The following is a 20055-nucleotide window of genomic DNA, read 5'->3' on the forward strand; positions in this document are numbered from 1 at the left end:
AGTCCGAGTGAGTGAGTGAGTGAGTTGGATTTAATATCATTTTAGCAATATTCCAGCGCAAGTCCCCATGAAGGTTTTCCCAAAACAAGAGAGTGGGTGAGTCCGATTATAGCGTTTCTCAGTGTTATTGCCGGAGAACGACCCGGGGACAGTTGGCATATGTTTATCAGTTTACTCGAAGGAATAAGTGTCACTAATCTGGGATTCGAACCAACATCAGCAGAACATCACACGTTAACCATTAAACCATATTTCGTTAATCTTTTTTTTTACAATGGACAACGGACAATTTCACCGAGTACATACTAGGTCGGTACTGTGTCGTACAATCCATGTACATATATCTTAACCTTATACATTTTGAATTGATATCACGTTAAATAGAAACAGAACCATCAAGTCCGGTGATGAACCGATATCGATGATTCACTGGACCAAATCTATTGGTAGCAAAAGAGGTGGATTTTATAAATGGATTAATGTATCAAATATGACTTCGTGTTCTCAAAAAGGCTCCATTTAGGCTTCACAAACAATGATGCATGGAATTTGATTTGCTTTCACGATCAGCAACGACCTGTCCCAGCCTTGACACCTCCTTCTCCTGCACCGACGGCTTCAACTACGGCAGCATCTGTTCCGTGAGATGCAACCTGACAGCTGGACTTTCCATGACCACTCCGAGAGCAACATTCTGTCTTCCAAACGGGAGTTGGGATTTACCAATACCTGACTGCAATGGTAAGCAGGGAAGACATTTTAGGGATCGCAAACGCAACGATAAAAAACTTGGAATCTTTGGTTCTTTTATCACCCTCCAAAGTAGAGGAATCTGTATTACAGAGAACCCGAGAACTATATGGCCCACCCTCCAAAGTAGAGGAATCTGTATTACAGAGAACCCGAGATTGTTTGTTTGTGTAAAGCCCCCTCAGCAATATTCCAGGTATATAAATAATCCACGCCATAAATAGTCCAGTCTGGACCAACCAATCGAGTGATCAACATCATGAGCATCGATCTAATTGGGAAACGATGACATGCGTCAACGAAGTCAGCAAGCCTAACCATCATATCCTGTTGTCGCCTCTTACACAAGCATGGGTTGCTGAAGACCAATTCTGGTCCGGTTCTTCACGGATTTGAGAGCCCTGGGTCTGTTTACACCCGAGCTTCTCCTTACCTGTATACAGAGGAGCATAACTCCATGGATACGTTGCATTATACTGGGGCGTGTATAAGGCGAGTGTAGCCTACTGGTTAAAATGTTCACATCCGGGATCGATTCTTCAGTTTATATAGGTAACGGTGTTTGAATCTCATTTTTGGTTCCCGATATGGCACTGCTGGAATATCGCTCAATATGTCGTTCCGCTCACTCATGAAAGTAGCACATGTCTAATCCTCGCGTAAAATGAAAATATTCCAGTAGTTCAAAACGATTGTCGTCATCCGAATGTTTAAGTGCAATTCCTTATATGCTTTTGGTTTGGGTCTCCAAAATATGGCTTTTGTTTTCTGAAACCATTTTCTGCTTTCATTGCGCTGTAGTAAGTGTGTAAACGACGTAAGGGAGACCAGCGTTAAACTAACCGTGCCCCACCTGGGTATATGTTTTGGTCTTAATGATCTTTTTATTTTACAGTTAATCAATGTTTTCACATGTTTCACTTCAGACACAACCCCTCCGACATTTAGCAATTGTCCTGTGGAAAACAGCCTTAGGTACGCTGGCACCCCCGTTGCTATGACGACAGTAATCTGGAATGATATTTTGGCAACGGACAACACAGGAAATGTTTCAGTCACACAAACAGCGGGACCCGTCTCTGGGTCAGCTTTTCCCGTGGGAAAGACGGTGGTCAGACACAAGGCAGTTGACAGTTCCGGAAACCAGGCAGAATGTGTGTTCAACGTCCTTGTCAACCGTGAGTATATTTGTTAAGATATACAAAATTTACATAACATCATGGTATCGGGTGGTGGAGTGGCATTGTGGTTAAAGGGTTCGCTCGTCACGCCTAAACTCTGGTTTCGAGCCCACATAGCTTCAATGAATGGATTCCTCTTCTGAGTTCAGATAGAGCTAACAGAGGCGTAAAACAATACTCATTCAGTCTAATATTTGTAAAATCTCAAAATAGGCAAAACTGTATTTGATTTTCACCTATTTCGGGCATTATTTTTACTGATTTTTTTCAAGTGTTTAGGTTTAATTCTATTTTATGTAGATCCATTGCAGTTAATGTGTTTGACAGATTGACTGTGCAAATGCTACTATTGTAGCGTGGTTTGTGAATAATGGATTGACTTAATAAAAACAAATATAATGGTCACCTAAACATAAAGAAAATAAGAGTGAGAGACTGAGTGAAAAATGTAATATTTTCTTCCTTAGATAAAACAGTGTTTTGAGTGATTATTATTATATATTCGTGTTGTTACCAATATCTATGGCAGTACATGCAGCACATAACGATAGTGTTACGATTTAACTAAAGATATTATGCCTTACACTCACTCACTCAAGTACCAGAACCAGTCAGTATATGTCAAAAAGTCTTTACATAAACTAACGTTCAAAAGAAAGTACACACCTGATTCTTTGGTAAAATATTTTCTTGAAAACAGCATTCATATTTAAAGTGTTTTGATTCTGCCTTCTCACAAATATTATACAAGTGTTTCCAAAACGCTACAGATATTGTACACACTTACAACATTGCTCGCAAAATATTTACGATTTTATTAGGAATAGTCCCAAAACACCAGGTGTGCCCTTTCTTATGTACATCAGTATATGTTTAGAAAGTATATATTATATGATTAGAGGGACTCTATTTGTTTACATCTTGACATGAAGGTCTTAAGTTTGTCTGTCTTACACAAGTATACGCATCATTAGAATGTCTGTATATGGTGAAAGATCTACATAGTTAGGTATATAGATCACAAGAAAGTCTACAAAACATCTAAACGTTAAATATATAGTTTTGTTTTTACTCCACCTTTAGCAGTATTCTAGCAACAACACTGGCGGTAGACAACAGAAATGGGCTTCACACACTGTATCCATGTGGTGATCGATCCCGTGAGTTGGGCGTGACGAGCAAACACTTTAACCTCTTGGCTACCCAACTGCGCCTATTATTTAATGAGGGGCGGTGGGGTAGCCTGGCCGAAGGCCCGAGGTTGATTCCCCACATGCGTACAATGTGTGAGGCCCATTTCTGGTGTCTACCACCTTGATGTTGCTGGAATAATACCCATACTCACTCACTCACTGCACTGCCCCAGTTACGAGGTTTGAATCTATGTGTTTTCTTCTCCAGATCCGATCTGTTCCCCACCGCCATACAGCGACCCCAGGCTGCGATATGACTGCACCAAGCAATATGACCTTGACTCACAATGTAACGTCAGCTGTTCTGGCGGCTATGTCCTTGACGGATCAAACTCCATAAAGTGTCAGACAAATGCTGCCTTACTACCAACTATGTCCTGGGTATTGTTGACCGGGTCCTCGCCGTCCTGCCAGGGTGAGTCAAACTTCCAATGTTACCATGACACCCTTTTCGGTTTACGATTCTTCCGATTGGAACCTAAGGAAAGAGTTACAAAATGGAAACAGATTGTTTGGTGTTATTTATTTCCACCCCACCCCCCCTCTCTGGTGTATATTGTACTTCAAGATAGATTTGTTTCTAATTCGGCCAAATTAATACTTTAATTAACAAAAACCATTAACTATAGTTTTACGCCGCTTTTAGCAATATTCCAGCAATATCACGGCGGGGGACACCAGAAATGGGCTTAACACATTGTACCCATGTGGGGAATCGAACCCGGGTCTTCGGCGTGACGAGCCAACGCTTTTACCACTAGGCTACCCCACCGCCCCCTGCGCGTTATGAGAAACTTGCCACAAGTGACACGTGAGTGGTTACTGACCAAAGCGATTACTGATTACTTACCCAGGCTTTCCCAAGTGATTACTGATTACTGACCCAAGCATTGGTAATGGGGTTTCAATCTGGGATCAATTTTACTGTCGCTACTCCATCAAACATCCATTTTTCAAGTATTTTCAAATATTCGCTGTAGTAATCCTCCAGAACCCGAATGTTAAACCTTTCTTGTGAGTAATCAACGTTGGACTGGAAACCCTTGATCACAGGTATGGTGATAAAGAAAAGACATAATCATGCGTTTAATGCATTCACATGCCAAACACCCTCGAAATGTCGAAATCCGCAACGATGAGTGAATTCTCAGTTACCTCCCTTATGTGCATGCGCATTCCTACACTTTCGTCAAAGATGGCGACATTGTTGGTCGTCATTACTAGTGTCTTGTTTTATTGTATTATCAAATTCAATTAATGCAATGACATTTCTGAATGCTTCTGAATTTCAAAGTTTGATTTAAACAATGTATCGCGGTACGTATCGCAATATGGCTTGTTTATTTTAAACTGTTTTATCACGTTCAAACATGTAATCTTTAGTTACCATTTTAAATTATTTTTTTCCTTTGTGGGAAAATATATACGTATTAGTCCTGCCATTTCTTGCCTATTGTTCTCTCATTATAAATACATGTTACATTACAAATCGGGGTTAGAATTGGTTTTCAGCAACCCAGGCTTGTCATAAGAGGCGACTAACGAGATGTGCGGGTCAGGTGCGTTGACTTGGTTGACACATGTCATGTAATCGTATCCCAGTTGCGTAGGTCGATGCTTATGCATTTGATCACTGGATTGTCTGGTCCAGACTTGATTATGTACAGACTACAGATATAGCTGGAATATTGCTGACTGCAGCATTAAACAACAAACAAACAAAAATGTAAATAAATTTCATTTCATTACTACAGAGCCGAAATGTCCACCTCTGAGGCAGCCTGCCAATGGTAATTTATCCTGTGATCGACATCAAACTGGTGGAGATATGTGTACAATGACATGCGGGGCCGAGTGGGACAGACCGCGCAATGCTCAGTTCGATCTCTTTGTTTGTCCTCCATCAACTGGTGTCTGGACGCCGAGCACTGTCGTTCCAGACTGCACAGGTGGGTTACCCGTGAACATCCAGCTTACAGTAAAATACAAAATTAGTCAAATTGAATTTTACAAATTCGAAAAGTTTGGAAGCAAGTATAGTTCTATAATCACAACCGCTTCGAATTTAAAAAAGTGTGTAAATTGATCATATCAGATCAATGAAAATTTTTAACGGTTCTTAGCGGACACTATACTTTCTTCGCATTGCGGTTACCATAGCCGTGAAGATCCGGGTTAGAATTGGTCTTCAGCAATCCACGCTTGTCGTAAGAGGCGACTAACGGGATCGGGTGGTCAGGTTCTCTGACTTGGTTTCACACATCCCGGGGTGGTGGGGTAGCCCAGTGGTTAAAGCGTTCGCTCGTCATGCCGAAGACACGGGTTCGATTCCCCGCATGGGTACAATGTGTGAAGCCCATTTCTGTTGTCCCCCCGCCGTGATATTGCTGGAATATTGCGGCGTAAAACTCAGCTCACTCACTCATAGTATCCCAGGAGACGATAGTAGTAGTCAGAGTAGACCGATACTCATGGTGTTGATCACTTGATTGCCTGGTCCAGACTATAGTATTATCAGACCGCTGACATATAGCAGTAATATTGATGCGTTTTATTGATAAAACACTCTCAAGTAGTGATTATACGAGACTTTCCCAAAAATGAGAACGGCGTGTAGATGTCAGTACATGCAAAATAAATATTTCTTTGAAAAATTTGTTTTAAAATGGTAAGTTATTCAAAGTTCCTATATATATTCTCGTCTTTTTTTTCAGTCAAGAGAACTCCAGATGAGATGCGTCTTGAAGCCAGTATGCGACTTTACACGAGCAGCTGCGAAACCGCATCTGGCAAACAACAACTTGAGGATGTATTCCTACCACTAATCAACAGTACTACATTTTTCTCAAATACTGATTGTGCCACAACTAGCTCCTGTTCTCTGCAAGATGTAACGGTGGCCTGTGTGACCGTCAACAGGAGAAAGAGGAGTCTAACTAATCAAGAGGTAACTATATTTGTTTAGACCATGTTGAAGAAATATACACGACTTGTGATCAGATTCTTCAAAATGGCCTCAAGCATATATACCTTATTACTGGATCAAGGAAATAATTCACTGTCTCTGCCATTGTGAATGACTGATTCATTGAGCTGCAGGGTTCAATGTAACAGCTATGTATACTCATGCGAATAATGGTTGTCACCCCCTTCAATTTTTTTAATTGGAGAGGGGTGTGGGTTGGGGTTAATCAATTCTGGATATTATTTTCCTCTGACGTGATTTATTCAATTGTTTGTTTGTTTATTCTGATTTCGCAGATGTAGCAGTACATGATCTAATCTCTAATACATAATTTCAGCTCATCCTACTAAGGAATGTGTCCGACCCCTTGGTCAACTTGATTGTACGCTGATTGTGTATATACTACCCATCAAAAGTTTAGACTCACTTAAAGAGTTCTCTTTGTTACGTACAGTGTGTATATATGTGGTTACATCGAAGATGAATTTCTCTACAACTTGGGGGGAACCAACTGCAAACCTCATGCATATGGGTTGCACGAGGATCATCCATCAAATTACTTCCATGTGCAAATATCGTACATGTGAACAGCTGCGTTTTGGTGTTGGGTTTTGTTAAGAATTCACCATTCATTGAACTCATGACAATAATATTTTCAACGTTACGAATTTGTTTTACAAGACATCAGTTCATGTGTAAACAATACCTTTAAATAGAATGGAATATTTTGCAAAATCTAGTTTAGAGCAGTTGACTGAAGTAAGTGGCTACATTTACACTAGTGAGTCTAAACTTTTGATGGGGAATATATAAGATAACAACTTCATCGTTGTATGTAATTGTGAATCTTACACACAGCTACAATTGTGCTTCACTGGCATTGATAAGGTGTACATATGTTACGTTTTTTACAGCTTCTTGCTCCACTTAACCGGTACAGGCGGTCGGAGACGGCTTTGGAGGTGACATGGTACTTCGGCATCGACTACGTCTGTAACAACATGACGACAGACGCCTGCGTCACGTACCACAGGGATGTCCTGAAACAGCTACTGGACAAGGTCCAGGCGATGCTGAACAATGGTCAATTCAACACGACCGTCGCCGGTGGTCACGTCCACAATGACTCCCTCAGTTCCATGAACGCGGATTTCAAATGTGAGGAAGGAATGCTACCAGTTTTTGAAACTGGTTCCTGTGGTAAGAAAATAACCTTGACTGTAACATAATAGTAATTTACATTTAACATTTTACAAAAGTCATAAACTCGTAAATAGCGTAATAGAATTACAGGTATCGTCTACCGCTTGGAAAATAACCAGATCCCAATGTTTTTCTCAGTCTGTTCTGAAGAACGTTCAAGCTACTGATCTTGTGATGGACTTCCGTGGCTTCCGATAGAAGCCATTCAAATTTTAATAAATGCAGTTTCAGGAAATTCCAAATGCAGACTCGAACAATTAATTGTACTTTTCTATATACGGGTTAATGATGAAATCGTTCTCATTATTCTCTAATTAATTATGTTTCATAAAGCCAGTTTGAGATTTAACGGTCTTCTTGGCAAAAAAAATTCCCAAAGCTACCCTTTTCTTAAAAATGATTTTGTTGTGTACTGCGTTTGCAGTTGCAGTCCACATCATAACGACTATTTTTACTGTTTTTTCATAAAACAATGTCGCAAAAGAAGGCCCACATGAAGTGTCATATTTTAAGGTTGCAAAATATACTAACGTTCAAAAGAAACGGGCCTTTGAATTATATTCTGTTGTGTACGTGTTGCCAAAACGCCAATCACGGCGTCCCAATTGGAACGTTGCCAGCGCCTAACGTTCCGAGGCCGACGTAGACGATTTAGACGATGTTGACGGGTTTATGACACGCATCGAAATGTTCGACAGGCCGTGGTGACCACAGTTTGCTGTCGTGTCATCACTGTGTTTCGGTGACCCAATGCTGTTGACGCTGATTACGTTATCGTGGGCATCTGGTTGCGGAGATAAAGAATGAGCACATGGTGGTCATTTCGCGGGATGGTCAGCCTTAGTCTTTCACAATAGTCATCTGACACTGCCAGATGACTGACCAGTCTGGTTCACACGTCTCATTAGTCTGACAATGGTCTACCATGTGCGGCCGAATGGACGTTCTTGCAATTTAGCTCTTCGAAGCCGTCATCTGCGACATTCAAAGCTTGCCACAGGGGTTCGAATCAATTTTTGGACTATAACTTTTAGAAGTGAAAACCTAGTTATATTATTAAATGTTATGATTATCATATATTTTAAATTTGAGGGAAATCGGTGAAGAAATACAGATTTTAGAAAATTCTACCGATACACTATTATATTAAAATACACAAGGGGTGACATTACCGATGCTAAAAGCTGATCGAAAACCGGGCAGCCCGACTATTTTAAAAGGCAGTTCAATCAAACCTTACGTTTTTCACAAAAAAATCGTGTTGAGCTGATCGTATTCAATTTTTCTAACTGCATTTCATATTTGACTCCTGACCCTCGCATTAACACTACCCTCTGCTGTGAACAAACGTTTGGCCTGTCTTCGGTAAACATCGACAGTTTCCGTAAATCTCTGAATGTCTCGGAAACAGAAAACGGCTCTCGTTGGTTAATTTCCACCTACGCTGGAAAACACATTTTTCATATTTCCCGCAATAATCGCACACATGACAAGCATGGGTTGCTGAAGACCCGGATCTGCACGGGCTTTGCAAAGATTGGGTTGATAACATGATAAGACTGAACTGAAAATATAGAAGTGAAAAGGTTTACAAAATACCTGGGGTACAAATATATTTTTGCGTATTTTTACATGTGCAGTTGTGAATGTGTTTCTCTTCCAGCCGTGTGTCCAAAGGGTACGATGTATAACAGAGCAACATCCTCATGTGACCTTTGCCCTAAAGGCAGTTACCAAAACGAAGACCACAGCTTCAGCTGTAAGATTTGCCCTAGCGGAACTACTTCTCTTGACGAAGGTTCGACGTCGCGTGCGGATTGTAAAGGTAGTCACACATAAATACTCACTTCGAGTGTCCTGAAACATAAAAAATGTTTTGAGGGAAAACATAATATTTTGTCTTTTTTTTAAAGCTATGAATTCTCCAAATGAAATTCAAGAAATTAACAGATAGACAGTATAATATTTGGTAAAGTATTCAATGATATTAAGTGATCTTTCAAAATAATGAGTTCGAGATGACGAGGTTGCAGTGTTTTATTACAAATGACTCATAATCGATGCTCATGGTGTTGATCACTGGATTGACTGATCCAGACTCAATTATTTACAGACCGTCGCCATATAGCTTGAGTATTGTTAAACAACAAACAACAAACAAAGCCATTCAGCATAAAGATGGAATATGAAACTTCCCAAATGTAAAAACAAACAAGCATCATAATTTATAACTTGAAAGAGTCTTTTTGTGTTAATTTTGTGTTAAATACTCAGATGTGATGCTGACTCTGGTAGGGGAACACATGTTGAGTTTGTAAATAGGTTGTATTTTATGAGGTTTTTTATTCTTCATTGCCTTTAATATCATGGCTAGGAGATGTTAATTTGAGTTTCAAGCATTCTACGTTGATGAAGAAAATCTCGTCCACCATTTTTGTGACAAGCAACGCTTTATCCCTGTGTAATGATATAGTTTTGCAATGTGATTGTTGAGTTGCGTGTTTCAATCTGTGGTGTCTTCCTTCAAGTCCAATGTCCTGCTGGACTGACATCCCCTAACGGCATCGAGCCCTGTGTTGTTTGTCCTCTTGGAGAGTATCAACAGTTGGCAAGTGCCAGAGAATGTCTTCCTTGTCCAAGAGGTACCATCAGCCCTACAGGAAGCACATCACCCGAAGCCTGCAAATGTTAGTACTCGATCCTTCAGTGTTGTCTGATCATTGTTTAATTCAGCTGAAAACAAAAAACCATATTTATAATAGTGTTCGTTTTGTTTGATCTTCAGTAACCCATGCTTGTTGTAAGAGGCGACTAACGTGATCGGGTGGTCAGGTTTGCTGACTTGGCTGACACATGTCATCGTATCTCAATTTGCATAGATCGATGTTCATGTTGTTGATCACTGGATTGTCTGGTCCAGACTTGATTATTTACAGAACACCGTCATATAGCTGGAACATTGCAGAGTGGGGTGTATAAGCCAAATATTTTCGATCAGACTCTAAAACGCTACCAAAGGCTTAAGAGTAATTCCAGAACCATTGCCAATGTCAGTGCAGTATTCGTCTCCAAACTTGGTATGTACATTTGTCTCTCTGTGTTGTACCAGGATCCGCGGATCGTTGCTTCTGATGCATGATAATAATTTAATAAATACATCCTTCTCATAATCGTCGGATCTGTTTGATTGGCATTTTAGATATTGATGAATAATAACAAAGGTATGCTACTTTATGGATGACAACCTCTTTATTATTTTGTTGGCTTCCCTCCATTGTTACCATATTCCGATTGCCTATATCGATTTCATACAAAACCATGTCTGTACAAGTATGGCCCTGGAATGTTTAATGGTGAATTTATTGGTGACGGTGAACATTCAAAATGTCATTTTGTGTGTCTTACACGACTCAAAGTCAATACCGAGTGTAACCTCCAGGTGACTGTATGACAGTCAGCACTCTCCTCCTTATACCCCCTGTCAGCCTCCTGATCCTCTGAAGGGACAGTCTACGCCATTCCTCGTGTAAAGCAGCTTCCAATTGGGCCAGGTTCTGTACAGGAGGACCCCCATGGTGCACACGATGACTAATCATGTCCCTGATATGCTCCAGAGGGTTAAGATCGTGGCTCATTTAATCGTGAGATATCTCAGGGGTTGCTTAACTAAATTGTTTGTGTATAATAAAGAAGTTGTCAACTGTAAAGTATCATACATTTCCTATTTTAATAATCGTGTAAAAACACATAAAATGGTATTATTATGGTATGTGTAATTATTAATACATTATGCCCACAGCGTTCGAGTTCTCCGTCAATGGTGATGTTAAAATGACAAGTATTGCACCTACGACATCGGAAATTGTCGACTTCACTTTATCAGTGTGGTACAAAGCCACCCAACTCACAAACGGAACAATTATATCGGCTGGTGACATTTCTATCGAACTTCGTCCCGCACAGCAGCTGGCGGTCTCTGTATTTCGGTGAGACACGAGTATTTCATCAATAAACAACTGACAAGAGTTGTGATAATGACCCTTTCTGGACAAGAAAATCTGTCACTTTTGGGTAGTAATGAAAACATTTGAAAATTGTTACAAATCTATAACTACTTGCTTTCTCTCAGTTCTCACTTTAAACACTCAAGTATTCGAGAAACCCACTTTTGAGGCATAAAATGTTTTTGGCGAAATTTCTCTTTCTTCGAATTTTTTCTCGTTGGTTCAAGTTTCTCTGAAAAACGGTGCTTCCATTACATTCTCGTTATTTGAATGGTTTACATTTTGATTATTTTCTCGTTATTTCAAGTGTCTTTCAAAAACTGAAATTTTGAGTTTTTGAAAATGAGCTTAAGATCATCAAGGTAACTTGAAAATAATTGAAAGAATGAGTAGATAAACGAACCAAGGGGAAATTTAGCTGTAATTTAAAATATGTTAAAAAGGTGGCAACATTGGGCTTTCGTACTCATGTAAACTCATGTAAACACGCACTTGTTCACATACCACAGGGCCGACATGATCACCGCAGCGACAGATCACAACAGATGGACTCGGTTTGACGTGACGTACAACACCTTCGCTCTGACACTGTACAAAGATGGCAAGAGAGTGTCCTCTTCACCAGCATATATAACAGCATCATCCTCGACGCTGTCTGTCAGTGTTGGCAGTGGTGATGGTAAGATGATGATGTATTATATCTTAAGTGATAGCAAATGCTATACGTATCTGACAAGAAAACGGCTATGTCTTCCCACGAGTCAGAGCGCACAAAACACTTAGCCGAATATGTGGCTGTTTTTTTGTCACATGTCGTAATAAAACAGACATTTTTATTCGTGGCTCAGCCAGGCATGGCATACTGGGAGGTCACTCGGTCACAAACTTGAGACCCGTGAAGATCCGGGTTAGATTGGTCTTCAGCAGCCCATGCTTGTCGTATGAGGCCACTAACGGGATCTGGTTATCAATGACGTTGACTTGGTTGACACATGATGATGATCATCATCATGATGTTGATCACTGGCTTATCCGATCCAGACTAGATTATTTACAGACCGCCTCCGAATAGCTGTAATTTTGAGTACGGCGTAAACAGACATGCATATGATATTCCGAGAATAACCCCTAAACACAGCAGTTTAGCAGTAGATACAAACAGTATTGTATTTACACATGTTTTACATTATTTTGCCTGTGGAATCCTACACTCATGTATACTGTCCGGGCCAATCTTAAATCCTTTTAGCACGTATCCATCAGCTGACAAACTCAACAATCGAGGCAATATACACTTCCAATTGACGATTTTGCTAAGAGCAACATACTTATGCTGTTTCAAAATATTTAACCGTCATATAGGTCACAAAACACCTTCAGTAAAGAAGGCCCATTTCTGGTGTCCCCTGCCGTGATGTTGCTGGAGTATTGCTAAAAGCGGCGTAAAACCACAAACTCTGTGAGTCAGTCCAGTAAAGAAGCGGACGACTCCTATATATAGAGTGAATGAATGAAAGAGTAAGATTTTTACGCCGCTTTTTGTTATTGGTTGTCCATGTAAGAAAGTATAGTTAAGGAAGTCTTTGCTTGAATATTTTACATGAAAACAAATCAAGGGATTGACGGTTACCGACACAGGGTCCAGTTGCCATTTAGGCAGTAAGAGATTCATAGCTGCCATTCTTTTACATGGTATTATAATTAAAAGCTGTAACGCTGCGATCACTTTGTACCAGGTGCTCTGATCGTCTCTATCTGTTCCAGCCATAACTGTAAGAAGTGTTTCTCTGTATAACACCAGCAAGACGTCCTCAGAGATCCTCCAATTGGCGTCCACCTGCGGCACAATGGTGGGTGACGACAGCGTCCTTTCCCTGGATCATATGCGTACAGAAGGTTCTGGAACAATCACTATGATGGCATCAAGCTCCTGCAATGGTAATAATGTTTTGTCTTATAATGATCATTCTTTATTATTATACACATTCGTCCCTCTTTGGCCACTCCATACTCTGGTCCATTTCAACAGTGACTGTCGAGTCACCAGGTGGCAGCACAAGGCAGTATGATTATGTCTTTTCATTGGATCATGTGAACAATGAGGAACTTTTCTATGTACCGTATTAGGAGTTTCATCTAATTTAAGGGGCGATGGGGTAGCCTAGTGGTTAAGGCGTTCGCTCGTCATGCTGAAGACCCGGGTTCGATTCCCCACATGGGTACAATGTGCGAAGCCCATTTCTGGTGTCCCCGCCAATTTGAAATTTGAAGCCGAAAAACGTAAACGTAAACTTTAATTTATCAGCCTCAAATGATAAAATGATCTTTGGCCACTCAGTATATATATTGAGTTCGGCAATACGTTTGACAGACATTAATTCTGCAAACAAAGACAGCTGATGCCATCGCGAGTATGATGTCGTTGTGTTTCAAAATGGCATTTCCTCGTCACAAAACCACTGCATATACAGTATCCGATGCTTCTCCCTATGTACACTTCCAACTTTTTCTGCTTTTAGTGGTATTGTAGGATTTGGGACATACAATATTGAACAACCTTTATGGATAATAACTTTTGTTTCGTGAGTGTGAGTTTTGTACCGTTGCCAGGCAGGAATTCCTTCGTGAAGTTGTTATCCATAAAGTTTTTTCAATATCCAGATGAAATAATCGATTTGCCTTGTGTTTGTGGGTCGTGTTAAACTCTCCTTTTCGCGAAAACCTTGACCTATGAATGTCGTCGGAAGCATCAGTGGTTCTGCTTTCAGAGATTTCTCTGGTTATGGAAATGTTTTGTGCATTATTTTAATTATCATGACAAAACCCAACCCCTCTGATATTCAATAATCAGTTCTAAAGAGCGCCATGCTTCTGTCATCAGCTGTGGATGAGTGCCTGGCGTCCCCGTGTAATGGGCATCCATGTGTGGACACCCCCACGTCCTATGAGTGTCGGTGCAAGAGCGGCTACACTGGACGTAACTGCTCCTCGCCGCCACTGAAAGACCTCTGCGCACACCATCAGTGCCAGAACATGGCGGTGTGCAAATCTGGTGGTTCCAACTACACATGTGAATGCACGGAAGGTTTCCACGGACTTCTATGCCAACAACGAACCGGTAAGTATAATCGTAGACTCCGACGGAAGTGGTAGAAGTCGACAATGGTGTGGTTGTTGTTTTACGCCGCACTCAGCAATATTCTGGTCTGTAAATAATCGACTCGGAACCAGACAATCCAGTGATCAACAGCATGAGTTTCGATCTACGCAATTGGGATACGATGACATGTGTCAACCACGTCAGCGAGCTTCACCACCCGATCCCGTTAGTCGGCTCTTACGAATAGCATGGGTTGCTGAAGGCAATTCTAACCCTGATCTTCACGGGTAGACAATGGTGTGTAGAGGGCAAGCGAACAGTGACTTTGCTAGATACAAGATGCGCGTCATTGAGTAAGCTGATATGACCGGACTGTTTCAAACTGGATACGCTGTCATTGAAATATAATACATCCATTCCAGTTTATTGTTGTCCACAGAATTTTATCTCGGTGGCATAATTGTTTCACAATCCAGGTTATGAATCATGATGTTTTTAGTTAATGGTGGTTGGTCAGCGTGGAGGGATTGGTCAGCATGTTCCGTGGCATGTGGGGAAGGTCGGAGGACAAGGTCAAGGTCATGTGACAGTCCACCTCCGGGCACTGAAGGGAAGGATTGTCCTGGACCAGCCACAGAGACACTCACCTGCAACACGCTGGACTGTCCAGGTAAGAACATTTACAATGAGATTATAAGTGGCAAATATTTCTATTTAAACCCCCGAAAAGACAAATTCTATACCCTCATGTCATCCCAAAATCAAACAGTCACAAAATACCTTGCAATGTATATACTAGTATACCATGCAATGAATACCAGATCCTCTGTATTACAGATGTGATATTATTAACGATTTATCTATTTCTATTGCACCCTCTGATCTGTATGTAAAAATGTACTTACTGCCTTTTCAGTACTGTAAATAAAGATTGATTGATTGAAGTCACTTATACATACGTGGGGTGGTGGGTAGCTTCTGGTGCCCAGGTAAGCTGTGCAAAGTTCTTTTCTTCAGCTACCATGGTCCAGTATTTGTTTTCGGGCGATGGGGCAGCCCAGTGTTGAAGGAGTCCAAAGACGCCAAAGACCCAGGTTGGATGTCCCACATGGATACAATGTGTCATACTTTCTGTAGCGAGTTGCATCCTTCTCGGCAGAATTCGATTATAATGGTTCGATTCACATATTTTGACTTATAAAGACGTGGGGCAGGTTTAGCCCGAGTGTTCCATGTTTGGGTCTGGAACACGTTACATTCTGTCCATCACTGGATTGTTTGGTCGAGACTCGGATGTTTCTCACCATTGTTTTGCCCTAAACGGCAAGACTGCTTATTCTCAACTGTTGATCTTCTCTAACGTCAATTTTCGAGAGATGATGTCCTGGATATCATCAAGTAATTCCAATATATTACATTTATGATAAGGTTCTGTATATTTCAGTTGACTTGCGTTGGTTAGTGTCGACATCTACATCACCAGAGAAAACACCGTGAAACTAATACGATTAAATTTTACAAATTCGAAACGTTAGGAAGGGATCATATAATTACAACCGTTTCCGAATTGAAAAAGTTTCCAAATTGCAAATAATCTCAGATCATCGAAATATGTTATTTCCTAAAGGTTCCCAGCTCGGAACCTATACCTTCTTCGGAGGGCGGTTTAGTTAACCCTTTATTCGAGGGTCTGCCCCATGACAGCATAGACAGCTCACTAAACTTCGTGAGTTAATTGTCTCTCTAATGAGTTACTAACCTGGAACACGTGAAGAATTAGTCTTCAGCAACCCTTGCTTGTCGTAAGTTTTGCAACATCCATAAACCACACATTCCATCATTTCAAACTGTAATCAGTACTGTATTATTACATTATCAGTATTGAATAGTACTTGCGTCTGAATTCAATTTGCAATCATCTACATTCATCCAAGAGTGAAGATCTGGGTAAGAATTGGTCCTGAACTGAATTAATACGCAGACTTGTACTTTATTCTCAAACGTATGTTTTATTGTATTGTTTCTATGGGAAAATACTTTTGTTTCAGTCTGTAGTTCGTCACAGCTACAGTTGGGATATGGCCATATCGGCAGTGGTCCAGAGTGTAACAGTACTGGTGGTGCCATCGACTGTAGGCCTGTCTGCCGGGAAGGATTCTTTACTTCAAGGCATCAGATTACAGTGTACACTTGTAGGGGAGGATATTGGACTCCATCTACCAAACTGCCGTCTTGCATCAGTAAGCAGATACAGAAAACTCAGGGCACCGTTAAAAAGGAAACCCCACAATCCAGACAATCACTGTTAATACTAGGTGTATGCGGTTACAACTGCTTTGCCATTTACACGTGATTAATAACATCAGTGACTTCGTAATTCGGGTGACTTCGCTTCTGTCCGGATTGACGGGGTTTCATCATAGAAAGGTGTTTAAAGCTAAGGATTGGGTGCAGAGAAGACATGACCTGGGTGAGGTCTTTGTACTCCGATAGTGTGGCTCGTTGCTGATGATTTCTGTAATTAGTTTGCCTGGCCCACCCTCAATTTTGTCCGTGGTATAGGTTAAGTATTATTTATTGTGGCATAAAAGTACATTTGTTCACAAAGAAATACCAGACATCGCAATACCGTACCATATTTCATTTTACCATCATTATAAACGTGTAAGTTTAGACGCCACCCTGTTTATGAACCTACCACTTGCTTCCCCAAAACGTGACTGCTAACTGCATATTATAGTTAACAATAACGTAAGAATATAATCTATAAACTAATATATGTGGTACGCATGAAAACGTACTTTAGTGTGTTATATACCCCTGAAACAAAGTTTAGTTTTGTTTGTTTAAATTTCGATACACAATTGCAGTTATACAAAGGTTCAAGAGAAAATGCCGTTTTCGCAGTTGGTGTTTTGATAAAAATTGAAATAAAGCAATGCGCAACCTGCTTTCAGGAGTTGTCTCCCCTACATCAATGTCATTGATGGCGGAAGTTAATTACCCTGGCAGAACATGCCTCACACAGTCACAGTCAAACGACCTTAAGACGTCCTTGACCCAGAACCTCGAGAGAATTACGTGTGGACGCAAATCAGCCTGTTCGATCAGAGTTACCGTTCCTGCATGTGGCCCCGAGAGCTTTACAACGACTTACTCCCACTTCACCGTCAACCTCGCAAACGCCGACCTTGACCTAGGATCCTATGTTCACAATAAAACGCGTAAGTACTGTGTCTATCGGTTCAACCACAACTGAATATATTTTGCACATTGGATTGCAAGTTGGAACACTGTGTTGACGGCGCGTTTGAAGGGTAGCGAAATGGGTAAAGCCTCGTCTTGTCACGATATAGGCTCAGGATCGATTCATAAATTTGGTCGGACTTTGCCAAAAAAATGGCGATGTACCGTACTCTCCACAGATGGAACGGAGTGTATCATCACGACATCACATGGTTCATGATCACGTGATCGGGAACTGAAACAGGTGTTCCACCCAACGAGCAATCAGTCTAACCCTTTTTCATCAGATAAAGGAGTAAGGATAAACTCCGAAACGTTGTGTATACAATAACATCCATAATATTTTGTCTTATACTTGAATACCAACTTCTATAAAATTATCCCTCTCAAGAACCTCATAGTTTTAAGCTTTTGGAGAACTATGTCAGTATGTTGCGTTATGTCTCGGATTACACAAGCTCTTGTAGTTTTTAGTTGAGTCCCATCCAGGATTCGAAATCACACCCTCACCAAATTTGTATTGTTATGTCAAAATATATCAGCTATTTTATCATGCTAATTTGTTATTTTATCATGTTATTTTATCATGCTTTCTCCAGTCTCTCCGGGTCTTGTAGCTGTTGTTGATGCTGTGGAGACACTAGAACAAACAGCACGTCAGTTACAGAATACAACTACAACTGTCTGGACCGTGACGTCAAATGGCGCGACGTACACGCCGTTATATCCCATCAACGTCACAGCTGATGTCATCTGCCCTACAGGGACTTTTCTTGAAGATGGGTTGTGTGGTATGTTTTTTGCCAATTTGTTTTGCTTGTGTAAAAATTCCGGGTCACTTATCCTGCCATTTTTCGGAGCACAGGAAGCTGAACACATCAACCCCAGTTCCGCACCAAATGTCACCTACAGGAAAATATCTGTACACACAATAAGCATAAGTCTGGTGATACAAATGACACTAAATACTTGAAATTGTGGTCCGTTTTAATTACTGGATGGATGTGCTTTTATAAAACATAAAAATCGTACACTGTTTCATCCAATCACAGCTGTCACATGTCTCTATCTCTTCAGATGTTTACACACTCTCTCAGGGAGCATGTGATTCTGATTCAATGTTGTGGAAACCGCAACTGATTGAAGGGAGATAACTCATCATAATATAGCTGTCCCATGAACCGGTACAATGTGCAGTGCAGAGTTGTGTCCCCTGAGCACGTCTATGACTGTGGTTTATAATACCGGTTCGGCCTGGTTGGTTTTGTACGTTTGTCAGTACTGTGTCGCTCGCGGGGGGTTCTCCAAAGTCATTAGCATCGGACCAGCATCTCTCTGGGCTTTTCCCCTAGAATAAGCTGAACCTGTTTATCAAGAGTGATCGTTTTGACAATAAATGAATTATCAACAGTAAACGCATTCGGTCAGAGTGACTGCATAAAGTAAACAAAAGCAACAAAAACAATTTTGTGATCAAAATGGATCTGTACTAAAGCGGAGGCAGTTATATGAACGCGTGTTTATCAAACACTAGCTACATGTAAAAGGCAAATCAGTTGTTAAAATGAACAAAAAAACACGGCTGAGATAGTACAAGATACTCAAATACCTATCACAGAGTGAGTGAGTTTAGTTTTACACCACTTTTAGCAATATTCCAGCAATATCACGGCGGGGGGAACACCAGAAATCTGGATTCACACATTGTACCCATGTGCCTAACACAGGTCTTCGGCGTTCCGCACGAACGCTTTAACCACTAGGTTACCATACCGCCCCACCTACCGCATTCTCGTCCCACAGAAGTTACTTGTCATATCTTCCTACGAACCTCTGTTCTAATACGGCCCTTTCATGGTGCGAGTGTTCAGGATTCGTGATTGGTTGCAATTAGATTTAGTTGTGCAATCAGCGATGTCTTTGCAAATGTGATCAAGGCCTCGGTAATTTCCGTATGCTTCGGGAAAACTGGAACATCTTCCCCTGCGCGATACGCTAACGTTTCTTCTAGGCAGAACTAGTCATGTAATGGCGGATCAATGGCGTCACCATCGCCCTCGTTGACAACGGACAAGCTTGCCATTAAATGTCTTGTGTGTTACATCAACACAAGTCCCCGGCAGAGAAGAGGGATATTTATGGCCCCATTTTTACTTGCATCGATGTAACAGGTGTTCTGATTGGATAGAAAGAAGGGAGGTAATTCGTGTTGCGATTTTTTGCCGCTAGCGGATTTTACGAGAACCGGGAAATATGGCCGTATTAGAACAGAGGTTCGTAGGAAGATATGATAAGTAACCTCTGTAGGAAGAGAATGCACCTACCGTAGACAACTCAAAGTTTAACTAAAGTCTTGAGGGTTGTAACCATGATTTAGCAACGTTTGAGTACGAGTTGAATGCAGCATCCTTTA

At 40.9% G+C, this 20055-nt stretch overlaps 1 protein-coding gene across 1 annotated transcript in view; it reads left to right on the forward strand.

Annotated features, from left to right (window-relative positions):
• LOC124271948 (sushi, von Willebrand factor type A, EGF and pentraxin domain-containing protein 1-like) overlaps positions 1 to 20055 on the forward strand; it is a 54193-nt gene that overhangs the window by 30469 nt on the left and 3669 nt on the right. The window contains exons 8-23 of the mRNA XM_046707118.1: positions 571 to 741; positions 1677 to 1928; positions 3333 to 3539; positions 4879 to 5073; positions 5839 to 6071; positions 7004 to 7289; positions 8956 to 9117; positions 9821 to 9979; positions 11092 to 11278; positions 11806 to 11975; positions 13061 to 13234; positions 14178 to 14414; positions 14896 to 15066; positions 16445 to 16636; positions 17354 to 17620; positions 18242 to 18433. Of these exons, the coding sequence (XP_046563074.1) occupies positions 571 to 741; positions 1677 to 1928; positions 3333 to 3539; positions 4879 to 5073; positions 5839 to 6071; positions 7004 to 7289; positions 8956 to 9117; positions 9821 to 9979; positions 11092 to 11278; positions 11806 to 11975; positions 13061 to 13234; positions 14178 to 14414; positions 14896 to 15066; positions 16445 to 16636; positions 17354 to 17620; positions 18242 to 18433 (3255 nt within the window). The remainder of the gene's footprint in view (positions 1 to 570; positions 742 to 1676; positions 1929 to 3332; positions 3540 to 4878; positions 5074 to 5838; positions 6072 to 7003; positions 7290 to 8955; positions 9118 to 9820; positions 9980 to 11091; positions 11279 to 11805; positions 11976 to 13060; positions 13235 to 14177; positions 14415 to 14895; positions 15067 to 16444; positions 16637 to 17353; positions 17621 to 18241; positions 18434 to 20055) is intronic.

This window comes from Haliotis rubra, unplaced genomic scaffold, assembly GCF_003918875.1.
Source record: "Haliotis rubra isolate DU_JTF1 unplaced genomic scaffold, ASM391887v1 Scf1647, whole genome shotgun sequence".
NCBI lineage: Eukaryota > Metazoa > Mollusca > Gastropoda > Lepetellida > Haliotidae > Haliotis > Haliotis rubra.